Source organism: Carassius gibelio, chromosome B13 (assembly GCF_023724105.1).
Source record: "Carassius gibelio isolate Cgi1373 ecotype wild population from Czech Republic chromosome B13, carGib1.2-hapl.c, whole genome shotgun sequence".
Lineage (NCBI taxonomy): Eukaryota > Metazoa > Chordata > Actinopteri > Cypriniformes > Cyprinidae > Carassius > Carassius gibelio.
Genome location: NC_068408.1, coordinates 24,062,070 through 24,084,894, shown reverse-complemented (window position 1 = coordinate 24,084,894; position 22,825 = coordinate 24,062,070). Strand labels below are relative to the sequence as shown.

At 36.9% G+C, this 22,825-nt stretch overlaps 1 protein-coding gene and 2 long non-coding RNA genes across 5 annotated transcripts in view; 1 reads left to right on the top strand and 2 right to left on the bottom strand.

Annotated features, from left to right (window-relative positions):
- Positions 1-10,825, bottom strand: part of meis1b (Meis homeobox 1 b) — a 61,100-nt gene extending 50,275 nt beyond the window's left edge. For both annotated transcript variants that reach the window (XM_052572351.1, XM_052572352.1), the window contains exons 1-6: positions 10,178-10,825; positions 8,516-8,736; positions 7,261-7,402; positions 7,002-7,052; positions 6,556-6,606; positions 5,499-5,645 (exon numbers count right to left, since the gene is read on the bottom strand). In XM_052572351.1, the coding sequence (XP_052428311.1) occupies positions 5,499-5,645; positions 6,556-6,606; positions 7,002-7,052; positions 7,261-7,402; positions 8,516-8,736; positions 10,178-10,189 (624 nt within the window). In that variant the 5' untranslated portion in view covers positions 10,190-10,825. The remainder of the gene's footprint in view (positions 1-5,498; positions 5,646-6,555; positions 6,607-7,001; positions 7,053-7,260; positions 7,403-8,515; positions 8,737-10,177) is intronic.
- A 702-nt stretch (positions 10,826-11,527) lies between these two features.
- On the top strand, positions 11,528-16,953 carry LOC127969924 (uncharacterized). The gene is made up of 3 exons (XR_008156414.1): positions 11,528-12,460; positions 13,352-13,510; positions 16,818-16,953. It is a non-coding gene; the product is annotated as an uncharacterized LOC127969924 (long non-coding RNA).
- A 477-nt stretch (positions 16,954-17,430) lies between these two features.
- Positions 17,431-22,077, bottom strand: LOC127969925 (uncharacterized). Of its 2 annotated transcripts, none has more exons than XR_008156415.1 (3): positions 21,849-22,077; positions 20,483-20,593; positions 17,431-17,549 (listed from the first exon to the last, which is right to left on the bottom strand). It is a non-coding gene; the product is annotated as an uncharacterized LOC127969925 (long non-coding RNA). The 2 variants fall into 2 exon arrangements; XR_008156416.1 differs by lacking the exon at positions 17,431-17,549 and adding an exon at positions 20,251-20,359.
- Positions 22,078-22,825: the final 748 nt, after the last annotated feature.

Below are 22,825 nucleotides of genomic sequence, written 5' to 3'. Positions count from 1 at the left end.
TTAGATGGAAGCTCTCTTTCTCTGCACATTATACACGCACTCATGCAAAGAATATTGGGCTTCCAATTCATTTATAATAATAAAGCAAAATGTTTCAGGTTACTGTAGACTTCACAGGGGAAAGAAAACTCATAAACAGTATATGTTTACAATTTCATGCCACAGTGACTGCTCTCTCTCATTCCTTTTTTTTTTATTTTTTACACAGACCCACCAGTGTCACATTGTACTATTTTTGGTTTTGGCTTTATCTAGATAGCACAACAAAATGGACTGAGAGAGAGAGACACACACACACACACACACACACACACACAGAGAGTGGGAAAAAGAGAGAGAGTTTTTATATGCCTCATCAAACAAGATTAGCAAGGACACTTGAACAAGCTCACTAAAATACTCAAGCTCTGCTGGGAAATACTTGGGAAGCACAAGATTCACACATGAACTTTGCCCAGTGGATTGCAACCAAAAACTAAATCTGTTCAGGACACTTGTTTATTTGTTTACTCTGGCTCGTTGATAAGGCTGAGATCCTCAATGTTGATAACAGACCACGTGGCTGTCGGTTCAACTCTGTGCTAAAACATGAATGCTTCTGAAATGAATGGATGTGGTAATGGCATGCACAGAAACAAAAAAAGGGAGGATCAATGCTAGAACAGTTCGATCCCCTTTAAAAAATCTTATAAAAGAAAAATGGAGCAAAATTGGGGAGGGGGGAATAATTGCTGGGAAAAAAAAAATCTTCCTGGATGTGGTCTACAGAGAAAGCGAAATCTTTTAAAATGGCCTGTGGGTGAGATCTCGCTTAAAAACCAGTAGAGTCACCCTTAATGGCACTGTAGGATAATCACACATCTCCTTTAATTACAGTAGCTTTCACATCACTGGCTTAAAAACGATTCATAGTGTGATCCTCAAGCTTAATAAATAAAAATAAATAAAAAATACATAGTTGACCATGCTGTTAGACAAATTATGTAAAAAAAAAATATATATATATGTGGAATTGCAAAGAAGTTTAACTACGGAAAACGTATCATTTTGGGGGAACGTTACACACAAGCAACATTATATGCTTATAAATAGTATATATATATATATATATATCCGGCTAAATTTTTTTTGAACCCAGAGCACCTCTTTAAAGTAATGAGAAAGTGAGATCCCTCGTTCATTATCTTGACAACTGTTGGCTGCTGTCAACGATTCAACAAGTGATATAAAGAACGGACACGTGACTATTTTAGTGGCACGGGAATATCAAATTGTGGTTACTTCGATCAGTTAAATTGAAAACAGGCATTACGCATTAAGTTAACTACTCTTTTTAACAAAGACTATTGATTATAGCACAGTGTAATTTCAACATCGCCCAACTTGTGGACTATCAAAAGAAGCAAATAATCTACACTTAAAAAGACAACACTTTTGGTTCACAACAAAAACAAAAGCACGTGAAATATTACTTCACTAAAAACATAGTGAATAAAAATGATGTACGCACAGTTCTCATTCAAAAGAGCAAAAAGATGTTTTTCTTGAGCACAAGTGATACATTCAACAGTGAGGATATAACAACAACTAAAAGAATCTCTCATGACAGGGAAACAGTGACATTATTTATGCAAACCTTTAAAACAGGTCCATATATTCTCGTTCAATAAAAGCTGAGCATTTTACAAAATACAGTATATATATACTATATAAATATTGGGCCTGATTTAATATATATATATATATATATATATATATATATATATATATATATATATATATATATATATATATATATATATATATATATATATATATATAAAATCAGGCCCAATATTTTGTATCACAAATTATTAAGCACAAAAACAACAAAACTGCTGGGTGGCCTCTATGCAATACATTAATAACATAGCTTACTCTGTAATAACACCCTTAGTTTTTAAATTGGCCCTGAACAAAACAGAAAGGAAACTGCAAACAGAGAAACTATTCAGCATTTCAATTATTTCATCCCCTCTTCAGGCCGCATGGAATAATCTAAAGAGCCCTCGAGTACTGAAGTCTTGAGCACCGCGGAGGTTTTCATGGCGTTGAGTTCATTAGCAAATGGCAGTGCCTCGCTGCAATTAAAGACAACTGTGCAAACGCTGCAGCCCATGGACATGCATTCAGACTCTTTACTTTGCCTTCAGTGAGCGTCAGCACAGAGCAAATACGTCACAAACAAGTTACCATGAGCCAGCCAATCAGAACACAAATTAGCCTGGCTTTGCACTGAGGCACAAAAAGGCAATAAACTTGTCTAAACTAAAGATAAAGGCATTACTCTGATGACATTTAATGTATTTGTTGGTAAATGTTGTATCAAAATCAATGATTCATGACTTATTTGACTTAACTAGTTCTGTAACACAGCACACTTTTTATTTTCAGAATTGTAACAGAATTTAAGTTAAAATACTAGTGATTCTTTAATCACTTTAATCTAGGATAACTTTTTTAGACTGATAAAGAAAATGAAAGAAAAGAAAAGGAGAGAAAATGGAAGAATAAGGAAAAAAAACGAATACTTTTAAGATAACTTTTCATACTTTCTTTTTGTCTTCTTGATAAAAAAATGCATAAAAAGTATTAAATCAGGAACATTCTATTTTGTACTACTTCCTAACAACATATTATATTTTTATTTAATAATTCTAGTTCATTTATAATCTCAATTAAATTAATGTTTTATAACAAAGAATGACTGTCAGTTCTGTGGTCACTATCATCACACAAACCATTTTAGAGTTTTATATGCATGAATTTATTTATTTATTTTATTTTTTGTAATATTAATATTTTAGTTTTGAGTTGAGTTGAATGAAAATACCATGTGAGCATGTGTTTTTACCAATACAACCAAACCTATCCAACTTTCTCCAACAAGTCAATAAAGCACATTATAGCCTACGAATTACACATTATACAAAAATACAAGTGAAGGCTCCTCGAGCTTGTTATCTTATAAGTATTCCAGTATGAAACATAGTTTGAAACATAGTTTTAAAAAGTTTAACCATTATATATGTAGCCTAGGCCTATATATTTACATACTACAGTAGCGCTCATATTGTTTAATATTATACTATACTTAATACTAGATTCATATAGCCTACATGTAAAACTATTTTCCCCTGTAGTGTGGTAATTACTTAATGTGACGTGCTATCAAACAAACAACAACTTAGACAAGATTCCCCGGAATGAAGACCGCAGTGAAGGGGTTAACTAGCTGCTAACTAGTCCCTCCGCTCTTATGGCACCTGAGGCTCATATGGCCGCGCGTTTATCAGCGCAGTACGAGGAAAACAACGTGATCCGAACTGGCTCGGCCACATTCACCAGAGAGAGAGAGAGAGAGAGAGAGAGGGGCTCTGACTTTTTCACCCTTTAGCTCTGCCCCTCTTTCTCTTCACTCGATACTTGCAAAACAATGCTAAGCTGGAGTTGAGACATTATTGATACGATGCTTCGCTGCACGGAGGACGAAAACACAGCACAGCGCTGGACCACGGAGTTTAATCAATTCTATGTATATTTCTGATTTTCTTATGCTGCAGTAGGCCTATTCCTGCTGGAATAAATTGGCCTTTGAATAAATGAACCGCCTCTCTCCCTCTTGTTAACATTGTTGAGAATTTGCACAAAGGAGATTTTTTTTTTTTCTAGTCCAATTCAACTTTATGCCCGAGGGCATATATTAAAAATACATATGGAACGAGATAATGCATGAGCGACGCAAATTCGTTAGGGATGTCACCGCCTAGCAAACTCAGAAATGTAACCACAAAAAAAAAAAAAAAAAAAAAAAAAAAAAAAAAAGAGTGTGAGAGAGAGAGATGTAAAATACATATAGGACCTGAAGTCAAGCTTTAACTCTGTAGCTGTTAATCAAAAAACCGCCCATACGCATCTAGTTTAAACTTATTTTAATGTACTTTTATTTAAGTTTAAAACCTCTTTAAAATTTCAATGAGTATCTTTCTAACTAGAGGCATTTTTTTAGGATTCTTAATAAAATAAAAACAGATTCTACCTCGCAGTAGCAAACTTCTAAAAAGTTAGTCAGCTTACATTAGGCAAACAGACTTTCACGAAGACGTAAATACTTAATACAAACCCTAATATTTAGGTGTTACGCGTCAAGAAAAATAAATAAATAAATAGGGCATGTCTTTATCTTAAACTAGCCTAAATTAAAGAACTGTATTGGTGGCTTTCAGCAAAGCATAAATTGCTCTTATCAAGCTACGTACCCAGGGGTCTTCATATAAGCCTAATTTATTTTTATCGCTTAAATTCATCTCTTCTCAATAATGCATTTAGTCAAAAATGATGACACGTGCTCTCCGATAAACAAAATTGACATTATGCTGTTTAATGCTGGCTTTGAATTAGATGCATTATCTGTGCAGATCCGCTCATTAACATATCCATTAACACAGCCGAGGTAGAAAAGACTAAAGCAGCCAAATGTCATTTTATTGGAGGCTCTGTCCGGTAATGAATGGGACAGGGTTTTCTCTCCCTCAGATATAAACTGGTGGCCGACGCAGTCATTGGAAAGCCACAACTGGTCAATGCTTTACTCGATCACTCAGCCATATGGAAGATGACGGATTTAAATTATTTAGCCTAATCGCTTCATTACTTGTTATACTGGTGAATCTGCTAATCCCCTTAATATGACCACTCGTTTATTTATTTATTTATTTATTTTAAAGAAGTGTCTCTACTACATCTTATATCATTATATTTCAAATATATAGGCTATTTAAATATTACGCAGCGTGTCCAGATGAAAGCATTGAAGAACGCGTAAAAGTTTAATTGAAAGTGCGTTATTGTTGAACGACGTCAAAGGATCCTAAGGACAAGAATGAGCTGCCGCATATTAAAAAGGCATAGAGGAATATTATTCCACACATTTTCCTATAAACACAAAATACTGCATGGCACAGTACTGCTCAAACACGAGCAATAGCGCTGCTTCTGCTGTTCAAAAGGCTGAGAGCAGAACACTGCGCGCGCACTCGTCTGAGCAAAAACACTGACAAGGCAACTAATGAAGCGTGAACAACAGCAGAAAACCAAAGCACCAAATCTCTAAATGTCTACTATAGATATGTCTCCATTTGGTTAGTTATAGATACCACAGATAGCCCAACTGTTTGGTTTGGTTAAAAAAAAGGCGGGCGAGAGAAAAGAAGAGGGAAAGGACTAAATTAAAATCGACAAGAAACAGGTCAAGTTTATGGCAATGCTTTCACGAGCTAATCTCCTCGGGTCAGTTCCGGGATCAAACCGTAATGAAGCAATAATGGGCCACATTATTCCAAATTTTTCAATCCGATGGAATTTAAAAGCCTTGATCGTATGCAAATAACGGCGAGGCAGAGAAAGTGACCCAAAAGACGAGCTGAATGGCCAGAAAAGAAATGGACCCCTGCACGTACCTGATCAAGGGCCCCCGATGATCTTGTAATTTCTTCGCTGTCTGATTTTGATCCTCCTTCTCTGTCGTCTATAACCAAGTCGATGGGCATCTTTCCCTTCAAACAGCTGATGTACCGATGACAGAAATTGTCACAGAGTTCATGTACCTATAGATACAAGGGAAGCAAGGAGGGGGGAGGAGGGGAAATCACAAAGGGTCATCACAGCGAACTGACAAGTGCATCCAGAACTCCTATTGACATGGAAAACCTTTCCCAGTGGCCTTCTCTGATAGCTATCAGACGCATCCAGAATGAGAAATAACTTTACTCCCTCTCAAAATAGAGATATCGCCGAAAATTGACACTGACAAGACGACTCACGGGCTACGCCGTATTCAACACCCGTGTAAAATTCATCTGCTCCCGGGGTTGTGGCCATTAGAGAGATGACCTGCTTGACTGACATTTAAGGTAAACTGTTTAATTTCGTCTAGTTATTTCATTACCGCCTTTTTACAAGGGAATAATATGGTGGATGACATTCAGTGACGAGGGGAGAATTCTTCTTTTATATCTGAATGCTCAAACTATAGTTTCGCCCGTGTTTTCTCAACACACATAACCCTGAGGCTCATGCAAATATCTGGAGATTTGGAGCCAGTGTATTCAATAGTGTAAAACTATATGCTTTGGCGATAAATCACTTGCTAGCCCTACTCTCGACGTGGAAACAGGAGTTGATAAAATTCCTCCAAAGTGTAGTGCTGATATCAGATAAGCGCGCAAAACGTGCCATCAACGTGCTCGACTGTATTTCGGAATAACGTGTATACGTGTACAAAAAGCGCTACCGGCTACGTTAGGTGGCACAGCATGCAGAGAAACATTGAAATTACTGCTATGAAATATCTGTGGCCGTGGTAGCAGGTTGCATTGTAATTAAACTCGGAGGAGAAATAGGCAGCGTGATTGATTTTGACACTAATTACAACAGACCAGGAAAAATACATTTATGCAGATGAGGCCCATAGGTTTTTTAAGAGAGGAGCGGCCAATTGGGGTAAACTTTGATTACCTTTTCGAGCTCCAAAAGATGAAACCGTAAAACTTGAATGGCTTGTATCATCTGGGGAAAATTGACAATGAAGAAAAAAGTTCACTTTAAATGTGACGAAATAAACAGGCCCAAGACAGTTCCAAACAAATGAAGTGATTTATGACATTTTGGATCATTTGTGACTTGAGATCACTTTCTAGACAATGCACAGCAATTAAGTCAAATTATACTTCATTTATGGATAAATTATCACTTTAATCCATGTTTTAATGAGAGGGACGTGTGTCCTCCGACAACATAAAGAATTCATGCATTACATATGGATAAAAAAATATCCATAACAAATAGCAATGCAATCAAAAAATCTGACAATTCTGTCTAAGGAACACTGTCTGAATATTTTATGAAAGTTATACATTAAAACTCTTGGAGGCAAAATAGAAAAGATAATAATTTGCACTCACCAAATTATCCAGCTCGGGATTTGATGAAAATAGCGGCTTTTCTGCTCGAATCTGAGACGATATGCATGTAAATAATAAAAAATTGTGAGAGAGAGAAAAAAAAATCTTTAAAAAATAATAATAATCAGCCCCCGTTTTCTTTTCTTTTTTTCTTTCTTTTTTGTGATTATTATTATTTAAAGTTACAGAGACCTAGACATCGCATCAAGTGCGCAACAAATTAGGCAAAAACTTTTTGCGCCATAAAACTGTTTCTGACCTGTTTTGCAAACACTGCTATATCCTCATTGAAAGACTCTGATGAACACACATCTCCCCCAGCCACACCGGGCTCTCGAGGTGTGCAAGTGGCTAATTCACATTTCTCAAAAATCAGTGCTAGAAGTGGGAACAGCGGGTGCCTGGAATAAAAAACACAGAGGTCAGTGCGGGGAAAGCTCTGGATTAGCACATGACATTTTATAAGAGTTTACCAGAGTTTTCAGTAGAGACCGTGTACACGGTCCCTACTGAAAGCATTAGAACAGTCTAATTTGCATCTGAGAAATTTAGATTTAATTAACTTTTTAATTCGTCGCCAATCAAAAGTAGCGTAGCCTTACACTGCGCCACGATCACACATCTATCTATATATATATATGAAATGTTTACTCGTAAGTGACAACACAATAATCGACATAAACGTACATTATAACGAGCTTTTTACTTGTGTTAAATACTGTGTCGGATCACATGTAACTTAGATTCCTGCACGTATTATCAAAGACAGCAGTCAATATAAACAGTGGGCTACGAGGTCACAGCATCTAAGAAATGCTCACGTTTAGTCTAGGCCAAGCATACAATTTAAGCATGGTTTAAATAGTGGGCCTATATATTGTGTAAACTTTTAGGGACGTATCTAATTCATAATGAATGAGAGTAAGTTATATGGCATGTTCTGCGTATTAATCGCTGTTTTTAATACGACAACAGCCTTTATATACAGCGCTGTGATGAGAAGCCTTGTGCTCGAGCAGTAGCTCCGCACACACAGATATGTTTGCACATTTTATGGTCTATGTGGAAAATATCCTTTATGGTGTTGTGACAGTGTATGTTGTAATTTTCATGGTAATCACTTTGCGCAGCTGTCCAAAAATATATTCTATCCATTTAACTAATAACTAGGCCTGAAGTTTTAACAATGAAAAAGTTATAGCTTAAACATAACATTAAACGTTTTTTTATTATTATTATTATTTATCAACTTTTAATTTTGAAGTTTAAAACTAAATACGAGTAAGATTTTTAAAACAAACTAATATTAATAATAAAACGCTGTCAAAAAGAAAGGCAAAAAGAACAAACGGTGGACTGATATAAAAGTTACTGGGGAAAACTTTTAGGGAAAAAAAGTAACTTTTAAAAAGAACTTGTATGACGCCTTAAGTTCCCAGTATGTTTTACAGAAACTATTACAGGTCAAATAATGTGTTAATCATAAAGAATATGTCTTGGCTATCTACACGTACCCGTAAATGGAGTCTTTATCTCTTTTGAGAGCGTCATTGACGGATGAGCCCATGCCAGGCGGCATGGCGTTGGTGTGGGCTGTGTGCGGGTACTGGTGGGAGTGGAGCTGGGGCCCGTGGTTCAGGTGAACGGCCTGCATGGATCTGGCGGCGTGCGGGTCCCCGTACATCGTGCTCGGGATTCCTACTCCGTCCATCCCATAGTGGGTTATATCTTCGTACTGCACACACACACACGAAGGGCAACATTCCCATGTTGTCACTTTTACCTCTTACACAATATATTCATAGAAAGAAAGAAAAAACACTAAAAAAATATAAATCGAATATTCTCGGACAAAACAGTATGGCTTTTGGGAAATGAAAACACTTTGTTCTGGTATTACAAAGTTATTAAATATATCAAGTGTAAAAGCAGACTATCTTGTGCTTTTAACACTAAAAAAATATAATAATAAATTATTATTTAAAAAAAAAATCTATTGTGCTTTTTCAAAAACGGACTGAAACATACAGACTTAGTATACAGCGTCGGACACACCAGCATGGAGTACTGAGCTAGAGCTTTATTGAGATCATCACACACACACACACACACACACACACACAATTATATGTATACATATCTCACGACTGAGCATTGGTGTGTTGTGCCACTTTTTGTGATTTATTTTTTTATTTTTACAAATGCAACTGAAGTAGTAATGTCATTTGCATGTAATAAATGTGTATTATATAGGTTATTATACCCTACTGTTGTCAAACTAAATTAATTAAAAACTAGTTAATTATAAACTATATTTTGGATTAGTCTAATTAAACACTAATTTACATTGTCCAGTCGAGCCTAACAGTTCAATTTAATATTTGATTAGTTTATTTAAAATAATCAGTGACATAGAAAATTTATCATTATTATTATAAGTTTCATGATATTTTAGAGAAAGTAAGATGACGAGACCATAACTTGTTTAAACTCTGAATCAAGAGAGTGTACTTGATTTAGTTACTTTCCCCATCAAAAGCAAAAGGTCGTAAAGTTGCGAAGAAATCTACTCTGTGGTTGTTTACATTTGATTACAAATGCAAAGAAAAAGTGTCCAACCCGTAAATGTCAACTTTACGAGTTAAAGCGCACAACTAGCCTATGTATCATTGGAATGCTGTTTGAATAGGAGACTATTTTGTATAAAATACGTAAACAATATAGCTGAGTTGAATTTGTTGAACTCCTTAATAATATTCCTGCAAAATGTAATATTCATAACATGTATTGTAATAACTTTTAGTTTTGAGAGTAAAACTATTCCAATAGTTGTAAAGTTTTTATTATTATTTTATTTTTTATTTTATTTTTTGTCCCCATGACTATACTAAAGAAACTTAAACAAATGCAGTGCATATAGAAAAACTATGGTTTAAAACATTAGGAATTGCTCCCTGTCAAACGTAATTAGAGAGTGTTCTGTTAAAAAACATTTTAGTGTCTCAAAACTAAGACACATGCCTGCATGTGAGCGATGTAAAGTTGAACGTTACAACACAACAGGCACGCAAAAGAAGAGAAAGTTTGACTGCGAGTCTGAATGTCATCGGCCACGTTTCAGAATTTCCAACTGCATTCAACAACACGGAGTCGAAGAAAACTTTCGGGATACGTACCCTCTGCGCCATCGCCCTCCGCACTCCCTCGGCTTCCTTTAATCAAAAATATATCCCCTATGAGGCCAGGGTGAATAGGAAAGAAGCACGCAAATTCCAAACTTGGGATATGTTTCCCAAAAAATCCAACTGCCTCTTTCAAGCGAGCGATGAAGCCAGTCCTTCACCACAAGTTCAGCCAGGCGCGTTCAGCGAATAGGTCCCCTTCGCTTTCTTTCCCGTGGACAGCGACAAGGATCGCGCAAAATCTTCTTTTCCGAAGCAGTATGAAAATAGCCCCTCAAACAAAACTAGCGCATCTCATGGCTTTTTGCCACTCCGGCTGTCAATCAATCAAACGCGAGCTTGTCAAAGTGCTGAATGAATGATGATCCTCCGCGCGCTTCCACTGGTTAGCAGCCCTAACGAGAATACTACTCGAACGCACAAAAATGAAGCTCTCTCTCGTTTCTTTGATCAGTCTCGGCTCCTGAGTTGATTTTTTATGCAATAGCTTCTAAATGAGATCAAGAGGAGGTGGGCTGATAATTCTGGCTTAGTTTTTCTTAAAGGAGCCACGATCGATGCTGCGAGCTGCCTTTCCCCGTTTGTGTACAGTGAGTGTGTGTTGAACGCGGCTCAGCAGCTGAATCTGGACCAGACTGCTGAAACCCGGAAGTAGTGGGGGCCATAACAGGTCGCGTCTTGCACAATGCGATGGGCCACATCAAGTTCCAAACAAAGCAGGGGGGTGAGATGTGTGGGACGCAGAAAAGCGCAGCCCACTACTACCACGATTCAACATGAACCGAGCTCTAGGTTGCTCTGCGCTCGTTATGCGTGCCAAGACACGCAATATATAAAGTCATGTAGGTGTTTAGCTATATAAAAACAATGCTTTAAATATAGCTACATGTGGAAAGTGGGCTCTTTCACAGCAGGTCACTGTTGACACACTGTTTAATATCACTTATTGATCAGAGTATCCAAATGGGAGAGCGTTATTTACAATAGTCCTGAAACTTGGAAACCATGTTCAGTGTGCGTAATGAGGTTTTCCCGCGCGCCCGTGTTTTACGCGGAAGCCTGTAGAAATTAACTGCACTAATAATACGAACTATTGTATTTTGCCATATACCTGTGTGCTTTACATTTCACACAAACATCATTTTTCAGAAACAGCATATGCTGCGTTTCATCAGTGCTGCGTGCGCTCTCAGCCAAAACACCCCCGCCATTTGTGAATGGGCTCATCCACTTACTGTAGGATCTAAGGAGTTTGGTGCAGTGTCCAATGAAAGCGTGCTACAGTGTATCAAGTCGTCTATTGGTTCAAAGAATGATCAATCATTAATTTATCGGTCGATATGCTTCCATAAATGAAGAAAGGGTGGAATGAAAATATTGTAATCTGGAGGGAAAATGCAGTCTTTGTATTCTGTTTTGTTCTAATGCTACTCTCTCTCTCTCCCTTTCACACACACACACACACACACACACACACACACACACACACACACATAACAGCCTACTCACTGATAAAAGATAATAATCATTTGCAATATTTAAATGTGATTGTATATTTACTTATTTATTTTGTAGTTAAAATGAAAACCGAGATTGTATGCTACAATGATATTTTTCTGTTTGTTTGTTTCGTTTTGTTTCCTCTGACCAGAACTCTTTCGTGTCATCATATCCCTATTCTTATCGCTCCAAGTCCTGGATAGAACTTTTAACAGGCATTCCAGTAGGTTCAGTGCCAGTCTCTACAGTGCAACATATTCAGATTTACAATTTGGAGAAATGGTTTGTGTTCTGGTAAATTTAAACAAACACCTGCCTAAATAAAGGAACCTTTCTGTTGATATAAATAGCCTAATGCACATTTCATAAAATGCTCTAATGAAATAGCTGAATAAGAGGCTTTAGACACACACTGACTGTTGTAGGCTGAAGTGCACCTTTGTGGGCAATACAACTGACCCGGTGACAAGGTGTGTGAAGTTTTTCTGAGGAGCATGTGTCATCGATCAGAAGCGATTAACGCAAGGAACAGTGTCTTATCAGCTGCCGCGAGCATCACACAACCCTCGCTCCGCGCGGAAGAGCAGCGGATCACCGCGCACATTTACAGGCAAGAAATGACTATCAAATCCCCAAAGCGCTCGGCAAACGAAGGGTGCGAGTAACGCGGGCGAGGGATCTGATGTGGACTTGTGAAAGGAGGATTCATGCAACAGATAGACAGATATATGCCCAACTCGACGCCGTACAACAGATAAACACGCTCGCGTTAAATAGGTAAGTAGGGTAATGTCTTTTTCAGGTATACGTACTATGACAATAAGGTTTAAGTTTATCTAAATTATTCGTTTAATTTCAGTAGAGCATGTGTTGCAGATTTAACATATATTAGAGTTAGTTGTTATTTAACTCAAGTGTTTTATTGATGTCTGTGATCTCAACATTAGTTTTGTGTCTGTCTCAATTATGTGAGAAGCAAACGGGATGGCATGAAAGCTGTGCTTTCCCAAACGCTTAACTGCTGTCACAGTACCAGAATAGCATTATAAAGTAATTAAGTTCCTTCAATTAGCATCTATAAAAGCACGCTATAGAGCACAATGAGGGCAAGGACTTTCACTGTTTAGGTTGCCTTTTAGTGAGGGTCAGCAGATTGCAGCACGCATCAGTGAGTTAATGCCATCATTTCGGATAATTTGGGTTTAGAAAGAGATGTGGATCTATGGAGGTGAAATTAAATTGGGAGTTTAAAAACAAATCCGACTGTTTACCGAGTAAATTGAACTGTGCGCCTGATGCATTATCAAAAAGGAAAAAAAAAAGAAAAGAAAAGATAAAGCATATCTCTGCATCAATTGCGACATTTGTACAACTGTGCAATGGGATTGAGTGTGCTTAAATTGTTTTATATAACTTAATTTATGTTGTTAATTCAAATATAATTAGGGAAATATGTAAAAACCTACACAGTGCATAGTAAATTAAGTATAAAATGGCATATAAAAAAAATGCCTATTTTTAGAAGAAAGGGCCTTTAAATAAATCCATCTAACAGAAATTCATTTTAGTCCTAATCTTGAAAACAAGAACGTGTTGGGACGCATCAAGTCATTTGGATGTTTATTACATTATGCCTCAATATTTGTTATTCATTTGAATCTTTCTAAGTCGCTATTGAAATCAGCAAGCCGCTGTGGTTCAGAAGTCAAACGGAGGTCATCCTTTATATCCCCCCGCAGCAATCTGCGACCAGGGGCCAGTCAGCAGTGAACCCTGCCATCTCCACTCCTGACAACTGCCTCAAAGTTACAAGACTATCGGGAATGGGTAAGACGCGCTGGGATAAATCAGCAGGCTACTAACTTTTTCTTGATCTTGCCACTGCCTGGTTATAATGCTCTTACAGCGTGTTTCAAGTGCTCGTCAACTGTGAAGTGTGTGAATATTCAAATAATCGTGTATCTCTTTATTTTAAGAGTTGCCTTATCCAAGCGCGCAACAGAGACGCTTCAGACAATTAATAGCTAATAAAATAATACAAGGGAATGAGTATTTACTAATCGTGAGGAAAATTAAATTCATTGACCTCACAAGGTTACACATATAATATGATGACAAAACTGTAAAACTATATAAAAAAACTTTGGCCAATTTATATATTATATAATTCATACGTTTTTTAGGCTATACGTACATTGATCAGATCAGGTAAAAAGTCGGAAGGAAAAAGACACTGGCTAATATATATATATATATATATATATATATATATATATATATATATATATATATATATATATATATATATATATATATATATATTACAGGTGTAGTTGAAATGAGGAAATTTAACCTTTACTTACATTTTATTAATTGGGAACATTAAGAAGAACGCGCTATTTTGACTGAGTACTTATGTATTTTAAATGTACATATTCATAGGTCTAATAACAATTATTAATGAGTGTTGTTCTGTTTTATTTGGCGTTGTGGTTTAATTTGATTTTAACTGTGTTGTTGTTGAATTTATGCTTGCTTTATTTGTGCTTAAATGCATTATTTTAACAAACTTTCATATTTGAGAAATGCACTGCAGGCCTATTGGATTTGCGATCATGTAAACTACCACACAAGATCCAAAAGAAAAACATATTTATCGTATGCAAAGGCTTGCAGTGACCTGTATGCTTGATCATGTGCGCCTTCTGCTGGAAACATACAGAATTTTCTTTCTTTGTTTCTTAATGAGACGGAATGACTTCTCTGACACGCACAAAAACAGGCGAAATGAACTAAAATAACCGTTAAAACACTAACTCTTAGTTTAATTATAATGATAATCGATTAAGACAGTATAGGAGGCTGTATAGGCTATGTATTAATTAATATATACAACATGACAAAGTATTTGTTTGATGACGGATCATATGGAAAAATCTAGGCTTAATCATCTTTACAAAATGTTTATTCTAACATGAATAAAAAATAAAATAAAAGTCGTTTATCAAAGTGGTATGAGATGATACTGTTGTGCTTTTGGATAATGTTTGTTTCACTTCACTTTTGTTCGCGTTATTAATAGGCTAAAGCTAAAATGAACTAAATAAATTGCTCGTTGTCTTCCTGAAGTTTCTGTCTGCAAATTATGTTCTACACAAATTATATACGACAGCGTTTACTTAATTTCCTTTAAGGTTTAAGTATTGTAATACATTTTCTTTGCTACAGATAATTACTAGATTTTACATTAAGAAAGATGCATAGCGAAGTCTCCAATAAATATCAGTAGATTATTAGCATAAAAAAGCCATTGTGAGATATCAGTATATTGTTACATTATAAGAGCACTGTTAAAACAACATGTTATTAATGAAACTCACTGTCAATGTCTTGATAATGATATTTCTATTAAAAACAACACACAAACACTTGGACTTGGATTTGTGTTTTTACTATTAACATCAAGCTTTGGAGTCTTCACATAGGATGATTTCTGAATTTGTCAGCTTGCCCTTTTGACACAGTTGGGATTGGAAAATACCGTGTCTGAGTCTCCGAGAGCGTGGTGTGCTCTCTCCCACCCTTTCTCTTGGTCTATCAGCTATAAGTGCCAAAACATTTGTCACTTGAGTTATTATTTCAGGTGTGCTAATGGGCTCCGAGCCACGAGAGAGGAGGAGAAAGTGGGGGAGAGAGGCAGAAGGAGAGGGGGGAGTTTGATTAGTGTGATTTCATTTGACCGAAGCCTGGCCACAGGCTGGCACAGCCCAGAGGTGAAAAGAGTAGGCCGCTGCCCTCAATGAGAGATAGCGCGAAGGGGAGAAAGAGAACGGGAGCGAACGACGGAGGGTTTGTCGTTCTCTCCCGCCTGAGCCAATCACAAAGTGCAGGGATGAGTCTCACACCTCCAGAGGAGGCTGTGAATTGATCAGCACCTTTGAGAGAAAGAGAGAAGAGGGGGAAAAAGAAAGAGTGCTTTTGCGGAGGACGTGTGAAGACCCATATATTCGTGCAAGGACACAGAGAGGACCAGCACACTCTAATGAGCCACACGCTGAGAGGGTGTCTTAAAATTAAGACCATCCCAGCGTACTTCTTGGTCATCATCACATCTGCCTCCTTACATTCAGAGCTTCTGCATACTGAAGACATAAGCCATGTTTTTAGATGTACTTTTCTGTACAGCCCCATCAATGCCAACTAAGGGTATACATGAGCCTGGACTGTAAAAATGAGAAATTTAATCAACCTCATGAGGTTACACCATCTCTGAAAAACCTTTAAAATGGCTTGACCAACATAGTTTTCTTTCTAGTGTTGAACATTTAGCCTTGAACCATATTATGCGGTTTGATATCTAAAAGTGAGTATCATCGGACAAGAATGTGGATATGCACATTGCTGCGAGAAGAGTCATCAATGTCATTTTAATTTAGTCTAGTATCTGTCAAGTTAATTTTAGTGCACTATAGAAAACAAATTATCTCAATGGCAACAGACAAAGCCACACACACACACAAATTGATACTAATAATAACAAAGTTCTGTGGTAACACTTCATAATAAGTTTTCATTTGTTAACACTACAAAACAATGAAAAATACTTATGCATTTATTAATCTCAACTCATATTAATTACATCATTTAAATCCAAAGCTTTATCTGTTAATATTAATGAATGGACCTGAGCTAACATGAACTAACAATGGACAGTACTTTTACTAACATTAACAAAGATGAATAAATCCTGTAATGTATTGCTCATATAGTTAATATTAGTGAATGCAGTAATTACCGTTAACCTCATTGTAAAGTGTTACCACTTTGATTTACATTGCTTCTTCTTTGATTTACACTTTACTACTACAATTTCCCTTTAATAGTTCAAATTGACTGATGAGTATTAAGGGGAAGGACATCCTCATCTAAGGAGATTTTCATTGGACAAACATTTGTATACGCACATAAGTTCAAGAGGAGTCATCGTCATGTATTTATTTATTTATTTCTGCCAAATTGGAATGAAAGCCAGAAAACTTGATATTTGATAGATGGATGTATAGTTGGATGAATGCATAAATGAATGAATGAATGAATTAACATCTACTATTATGATTTCCCTTTTTCTGTTAAGTTTGATTGATGAGGTGGCTGTTTTGAAGTGAAACAGAAGACCTCACCTGTGGATCAATATGAGGAAAAAGGTAGCCTTCAAGTCAACCACGTACTCAATCAAGCAAACATCTCTGGAGTGGGTCATTAGCTCTCGAAGCACTCGAGTCCCCAGGCTAAACCTCAGAGCTGTGCGGTGTAAAGGAGGTTGGTGAGCTTGTGTCTCTGGGGGCCACGCTCTTGCCCTGGGGTAGGCCACAATCGCTGGGGCTTCTGACCCAAACACTCCACACTTTGATTGTAGACGCTCTGGATTAACAATAGACTGAATGGGGTCTGACGCTGTGGGTCTCTCCGAATCTCTAAAGGAAACTTAAACCACAGTGAGAGAGGTGCTCCAAAGCGAAACGGGCTGCTTTCAGACAAACATTAGCTTGGCCATCGCTGGTCATGTGTATGTGTGTGCATTGATCTGCAATCACATGCAAAGTCCAAAAATGTATGAAAATAAACATTTAAAAGTAGTAGTTTCAAAAGGCAAAAACCACTATAATTTTAACAATGAAAGTAACTGCGGAGAAGTACGTTTAAATCATTTAAATCAAGTCAAATGACACAAACACAAACAAGTTTTTCTCACTCTCAAGGTGAAGCTCTCATGCCACGGGAAACAGGATTGCATTTGTGAACAAATGGTCTGGGAACAGGAGCGCTGAGCTGGGCCACAGGGAATGTGGTTTACACTGAGGTGCTGCTGGAGAGAGAAGTTTACACCACTGTCACACGCAGCACCCCGTTAAATGAGTTTACAGCTCACTTCAACAAAACACAGCATCAGATAAGGTGATAACTACAGCACGGCAATGCCACAACACCCTTTATACATATACAGGAAACTGACAGCTGAGAATTGATGTTATAGCATGACCTCAAAGAGTTACCGTTCAACAGTTTGGAGTGAGATCACTGAGATTTTGAAAAGTTGTAAACGTTTCTTGTGCTCACAGAGGCTGCAATTATTTGATCAAAAATGCAGTAATACTGTGAAATATTATTAGCATGTAAAATAATTGTTTACTTGTTTAATATTTTGAATTCCTGTTATGCAGAGCTGAATTTTCAGCATCATTACTCCAACTGATTTGCTGCTTAAAAAATAAACTTTTATTATTGTTACCAATGTTTAAAACAGTTGAGTTGCTTAATATTTTTTTGTGGAAACCATGATACATTTTGAAGGATCCTTTGAGGAATAGAAAGTAAAAAAAAAAAAAATAATAATTTAATAATAGAAATCCTTGGACACATTTTAAATATCTTTCCTGTTACTTTTGATCAACTGAATGCGTCCTTGCCGAATAAAAATAGTTATTTTCCTTTCCTCAGCCCAAACTTATCAAATGCTAAAACGTGTATTGCAACAGATTATGTACACTATCGGTGTGTAAATATACTTGAATTAATAAAAAAAAAAAACAACTAACAATTAAAATTAGTGAAATTAATAAACAAATCAGTCAACAAGTGTTCAGCATGGGATCTCCTTTAATCCTGTTAAGTAATGCATCCTTGCATTGTAAAGTTGTGTTTATTTATTATTATTATAATTATTATATATATTTCTTTTGAGTATTTTATCATTTCTATGCATCCACTTTTCATTACGGATTTTACCATTACTCTAAAATGTGCAAAATAGAAATAATAAACAATGAGTGTGCGTGTCCCAACTTTTGACTGGTGGCATATGTGATCTGACATGGCGGAAAGTAATCTGGAGCGAATGCTGGACCACTTTGGGGGGGAATGGAATACAAAACTCCAGTTCAGGTGCAGGCCACCGGTCCATGTAGGACCGAATTTAATTATTGATTTTCTGAGAAAGTGGCATCAGTTACCTCAGCAGTTACCTAAGCCTGCCTCTTAAGCAGAATAAAAGGAAGGTCAGGGCATGTGGAGGTCATTCTGCTTTACTGAGGAGCCGGCTCGGGTTGGTAGTAATCAGGGCGAACTATAGCCATTATCAGTTACACACGTTTGATCGTTTTTTTGTTTTGTTTTTTCTGTTAAAATATTTCTAGATGGACCATTTGGGGACAACATTTCTGGTTCTATTGAAACCCTGCATCTTAATCAGTCAGACCAATAGCGTGAGTTTAGGGCGGGACTGTCTCTTTGAGCAACCAATCCTGTTATTTAGAATTATTATCTGCAAGAATAACACACTTTGCCTTGAAATTATTGAATTTGCCTTGAAGTCATAACATCGAAACAAATTCTGAAATAATGTGTTTACGGTAAGCATAACTCAGATGGAAACTCAGCAAAAGACCGAAGATGTCCCTCCATCAACAGAACATACATCTTCCGTTGTTTCATTTCATCCAAACACCTGGCCGGGCGAATTAGATTGTGCTGGCGTCCTTGTGCCTTACTAATTGAACTGTAAACCCCTGTGCAGATCCATTCATTTTCCCCCATGGCTCCCAGCGGCTGATTTATCTCCAGTGATGGTGGTGTGCATCAGCTAAAAGCAATCCTGTAAATCACAGGCCTCTCCCTCGCCGCTTTCATCACTTCATTAATTCAAGATATCATTACGGCCACTGGTGACATAACTCTGAACAATGGTACACGCTTAAGATATTAATCTGCACGCTGCAACAAAGAGCCTCTCTGTCTCTGGCTGATTTAGCCATTGCTTATTTTACGCTGCTGATTTACATTGGGTCGGTAAGCCAGGCTGATTTGGCTTCTGTCACTGAAAGATAACAAGCTGTCAGAGTTTTACACCCCTATAGTGATTGTGTGGCTTTACAAGAAGGTTGTTACGGGCATGAGCTAGCCGTGTTTGTCATCTGTGACTTTGTTGACATATAGATGATATTTTCTTTATTAGAAAATATATTCTGTGTTTTTTTTTTGTTGTTTTTTTTTGCAGGTAATGGAAATATATATTCAAAAAAAAAAAAAAAAAAGTCAAATACATATTTAGCTAGTGTGAATGGGACTTATTATACGACAGGTTGTTATTTATTTTCATGAACTAATGTGCCTCGTGGAAATTTTATTAAATGTGTCATTAAAGTATTTCTAGGCTATCGTAAGCACTGGTTTATATTATACCGTGTTATTTTAGTATCATATGTTACTATTTTGAGTTAGATGTTATTGTCATAATTTCTTTTATACTTTCACTTTAATTTTAGTTAAGGTTTTAGTAATGTTGTGTGTTTCTGGCATTTTTTTAAAGTATAAAATATAAAAAGTATATATATATATATATATATATATATATATATATAGAGAGAGAGAGAGAGAGAGAGAGAGAGAGAGAGAGAGAGAGTTTTACTTTTTATTAATTTTAGTTTAGTTATTTTAGTAATTCATGTTTAACCAAATGAAGATGACAAATGCATGCCTTTGCATATAAAAATATATGCAAAGGCTCAAATAAAAAGAACTCAAATAAAATATAACCTATAAAATACAGAGCAGCCGTTGATCTTTACCATCGGAGACAGTGTTCATAAACACACCCCAGCAATCTCTCAGAGCTCCAGTCTGTGACAACAAAAATACACATTTGAAGTCATTTTAAAATTTGGGGCTCCTACCAAAATAGAGGGGGGGGGGGGGGGGGGGTTCAAAATCACAGGATGGAGAATAAACATTTTAGAGACTGACCCCTGACCCTTCGGTGTTGGTGTAATGCCTGGTGTGGGTGGGGGCCCTGGAGCCACAGTGAGGGCCGTTTGTGTCTCCATGGGCAGGATCAGGGTTCCCAGACCAGCATCCCTGCAACATGAGATCCCTTGATAAAGACTCGTACCTGCATTTACGGCACGGTAAAACTACACTCTTGTTGTTCTGTCACTTTACAACACTATAATTACACTTGAACAACACATGGGTTTCATTTGTTCCTCCAGTGACGATAAAAGCAGAACAACAGACACAAGGCTTCATCGTTGAAGGTGGGTATGTGAGTCTCTACATGGAATTAATGTGCAATATACCATATTAAATAAATACATAGATACATAAATAAACAAAATGCAAGATAACATATCCAGCCCGATGTCATGGCAATTCGTCCATATTTAACGCGGTGGCTAATTCGTATGAACTTAATCGTACAAATTCTTGCGATTTTTGCTAAATCGTACATATTTTACGAGTTGCACAATTTGTATGAATTTGCACGAATGACCTACACCTAACCCAGCCCCTAAACCTAACAATCACTCGAATCAAACAAAATCGTACGAGTGAGGTCTTACGAATTAGCCACTTCATAAAATACATACGAATTGATTATAATAGTGTTGACATGTTTCCATAGTGGGTATAATGCAAATCTGTGTTTCAAATAAATGTATGTGAGTTTACTTTCACTGTTCTTTATTTTCTATTACTATTAAATTATATATTGTATAGTACTACCATTATAGATACACAACATCTTCAAAATTTATTTTATTTATTTATTTATTTTTTAATGCAAGGATGCAAGGATGCATCAAACTTTAATTTTGATCAAATGAAGGCAGCCTTGGTGAGACTTTCTACAAATCCCGCACTTTTGAACAGTTTCAGTTTAAGGTCTTCTGTATATTTTATTATTATTAATTGATCACAATTATAAATGTAAGATTTTTATTTTATTTTTATTTTTTTCAGAAGAAACTTTATATTAAAGTTTACAAATCCTAAATTATTGTTTTCTATTCAACTTTAAAATAACAGCAGTGACCTCATTGAAACATCTACACACTGAATGCTGAATGTTTAAGGTATTTTTTATTGTGTTTATTTGCACACTTTTTTGCATCTTTCTATGCATCTATAAATGACTTTACACTGCAAAGAAGGAAAGTGTGTAACTGTCATGTCAACAGAAGCCAAAAATATGTCCTAAAAATAGGCTTATTTCTTACTTCTGATTTTGGCAAGAAATATGACCTGGACGTATCCTTGACGGGATTCTTGTCAGGACATTTCTGCAAACTTGGCTCCCACAAACATATATTAACCAAAATGCTTCCCTTACCAGACAATATAGCATCTGCTTGGGTTACTTCGTGATCTTTCATTCCCTGCTTCAGCTCCTGATAAGGAACACGCACCTTAAGATGTTTACAAAGTTTTGTCTGAGCCTAATTAAGCCACATCTAGTCGAATCGGGTGGGCAACTGCCAAAAGCACTCCAGTCCACCAGAGCAGACCCAGCTCTCTCCACAACGGCCTGGCTAACAAGCCCCAGAAAGACACTATGTAAACACTCCCCTCCAGTGCTCTCCAGAATCAAATGGTTTGAACTATTTGAGCAATGCTCTCTTAACGGTTTCATCCAGCAGACAGCTATGCCTTAACAGTGTGTTTAGGAACAGCTGTCCTCAAACAGAGCTGGGGGAAAATCCACGTCATGCTGCTATAAAGCACGCTTCAAAACCAGGATGTAAGGACATATTCGAGTTTAAATGCGATAGGAAGTTCAAGAATAAAGCGAATATTACTAGGGTAGGATTTACTTTGAAATGATTGGTGGTAACTTTCACAAATAATGACAGTAAGACATTAAATCATAAAGACTGAAGACTTTTTTTTCAGTGTAGTCTCAATGTCTATGTAGTTTCCACAAAATGAACCAGGCTGATCTTTAGTGAAAGAGAGCGGCACCCTTTTTTCTGTAGTGAACAGAGCAGGGGGGAAGATTCATTAACGGCACTCCATTAAATTCTTGGGGAGGATTGAGCCTGAAGGGCCGGGGTCGCAAAAAAGAGGCGAGGGGCACTTTTGGATGCTCTTGACTAAAACCTAACTGTGTCTATTTGGCCTCTACAAAGGCCATTTTAGGGAAAGCTGGACTCTGACTCCACAACTTCAGATTAGGTGGAGTGATAGGATTAGTCCTTAATGACTCGGTCTTTGAAGACAAAGACAGCCTCCGCAAAGAGGCTTAGATATGGAAGAATTAACAGAGCTCCACCAGCGCTCTCCTCTCTCCCTCTCATCCTTTCTCTTCTC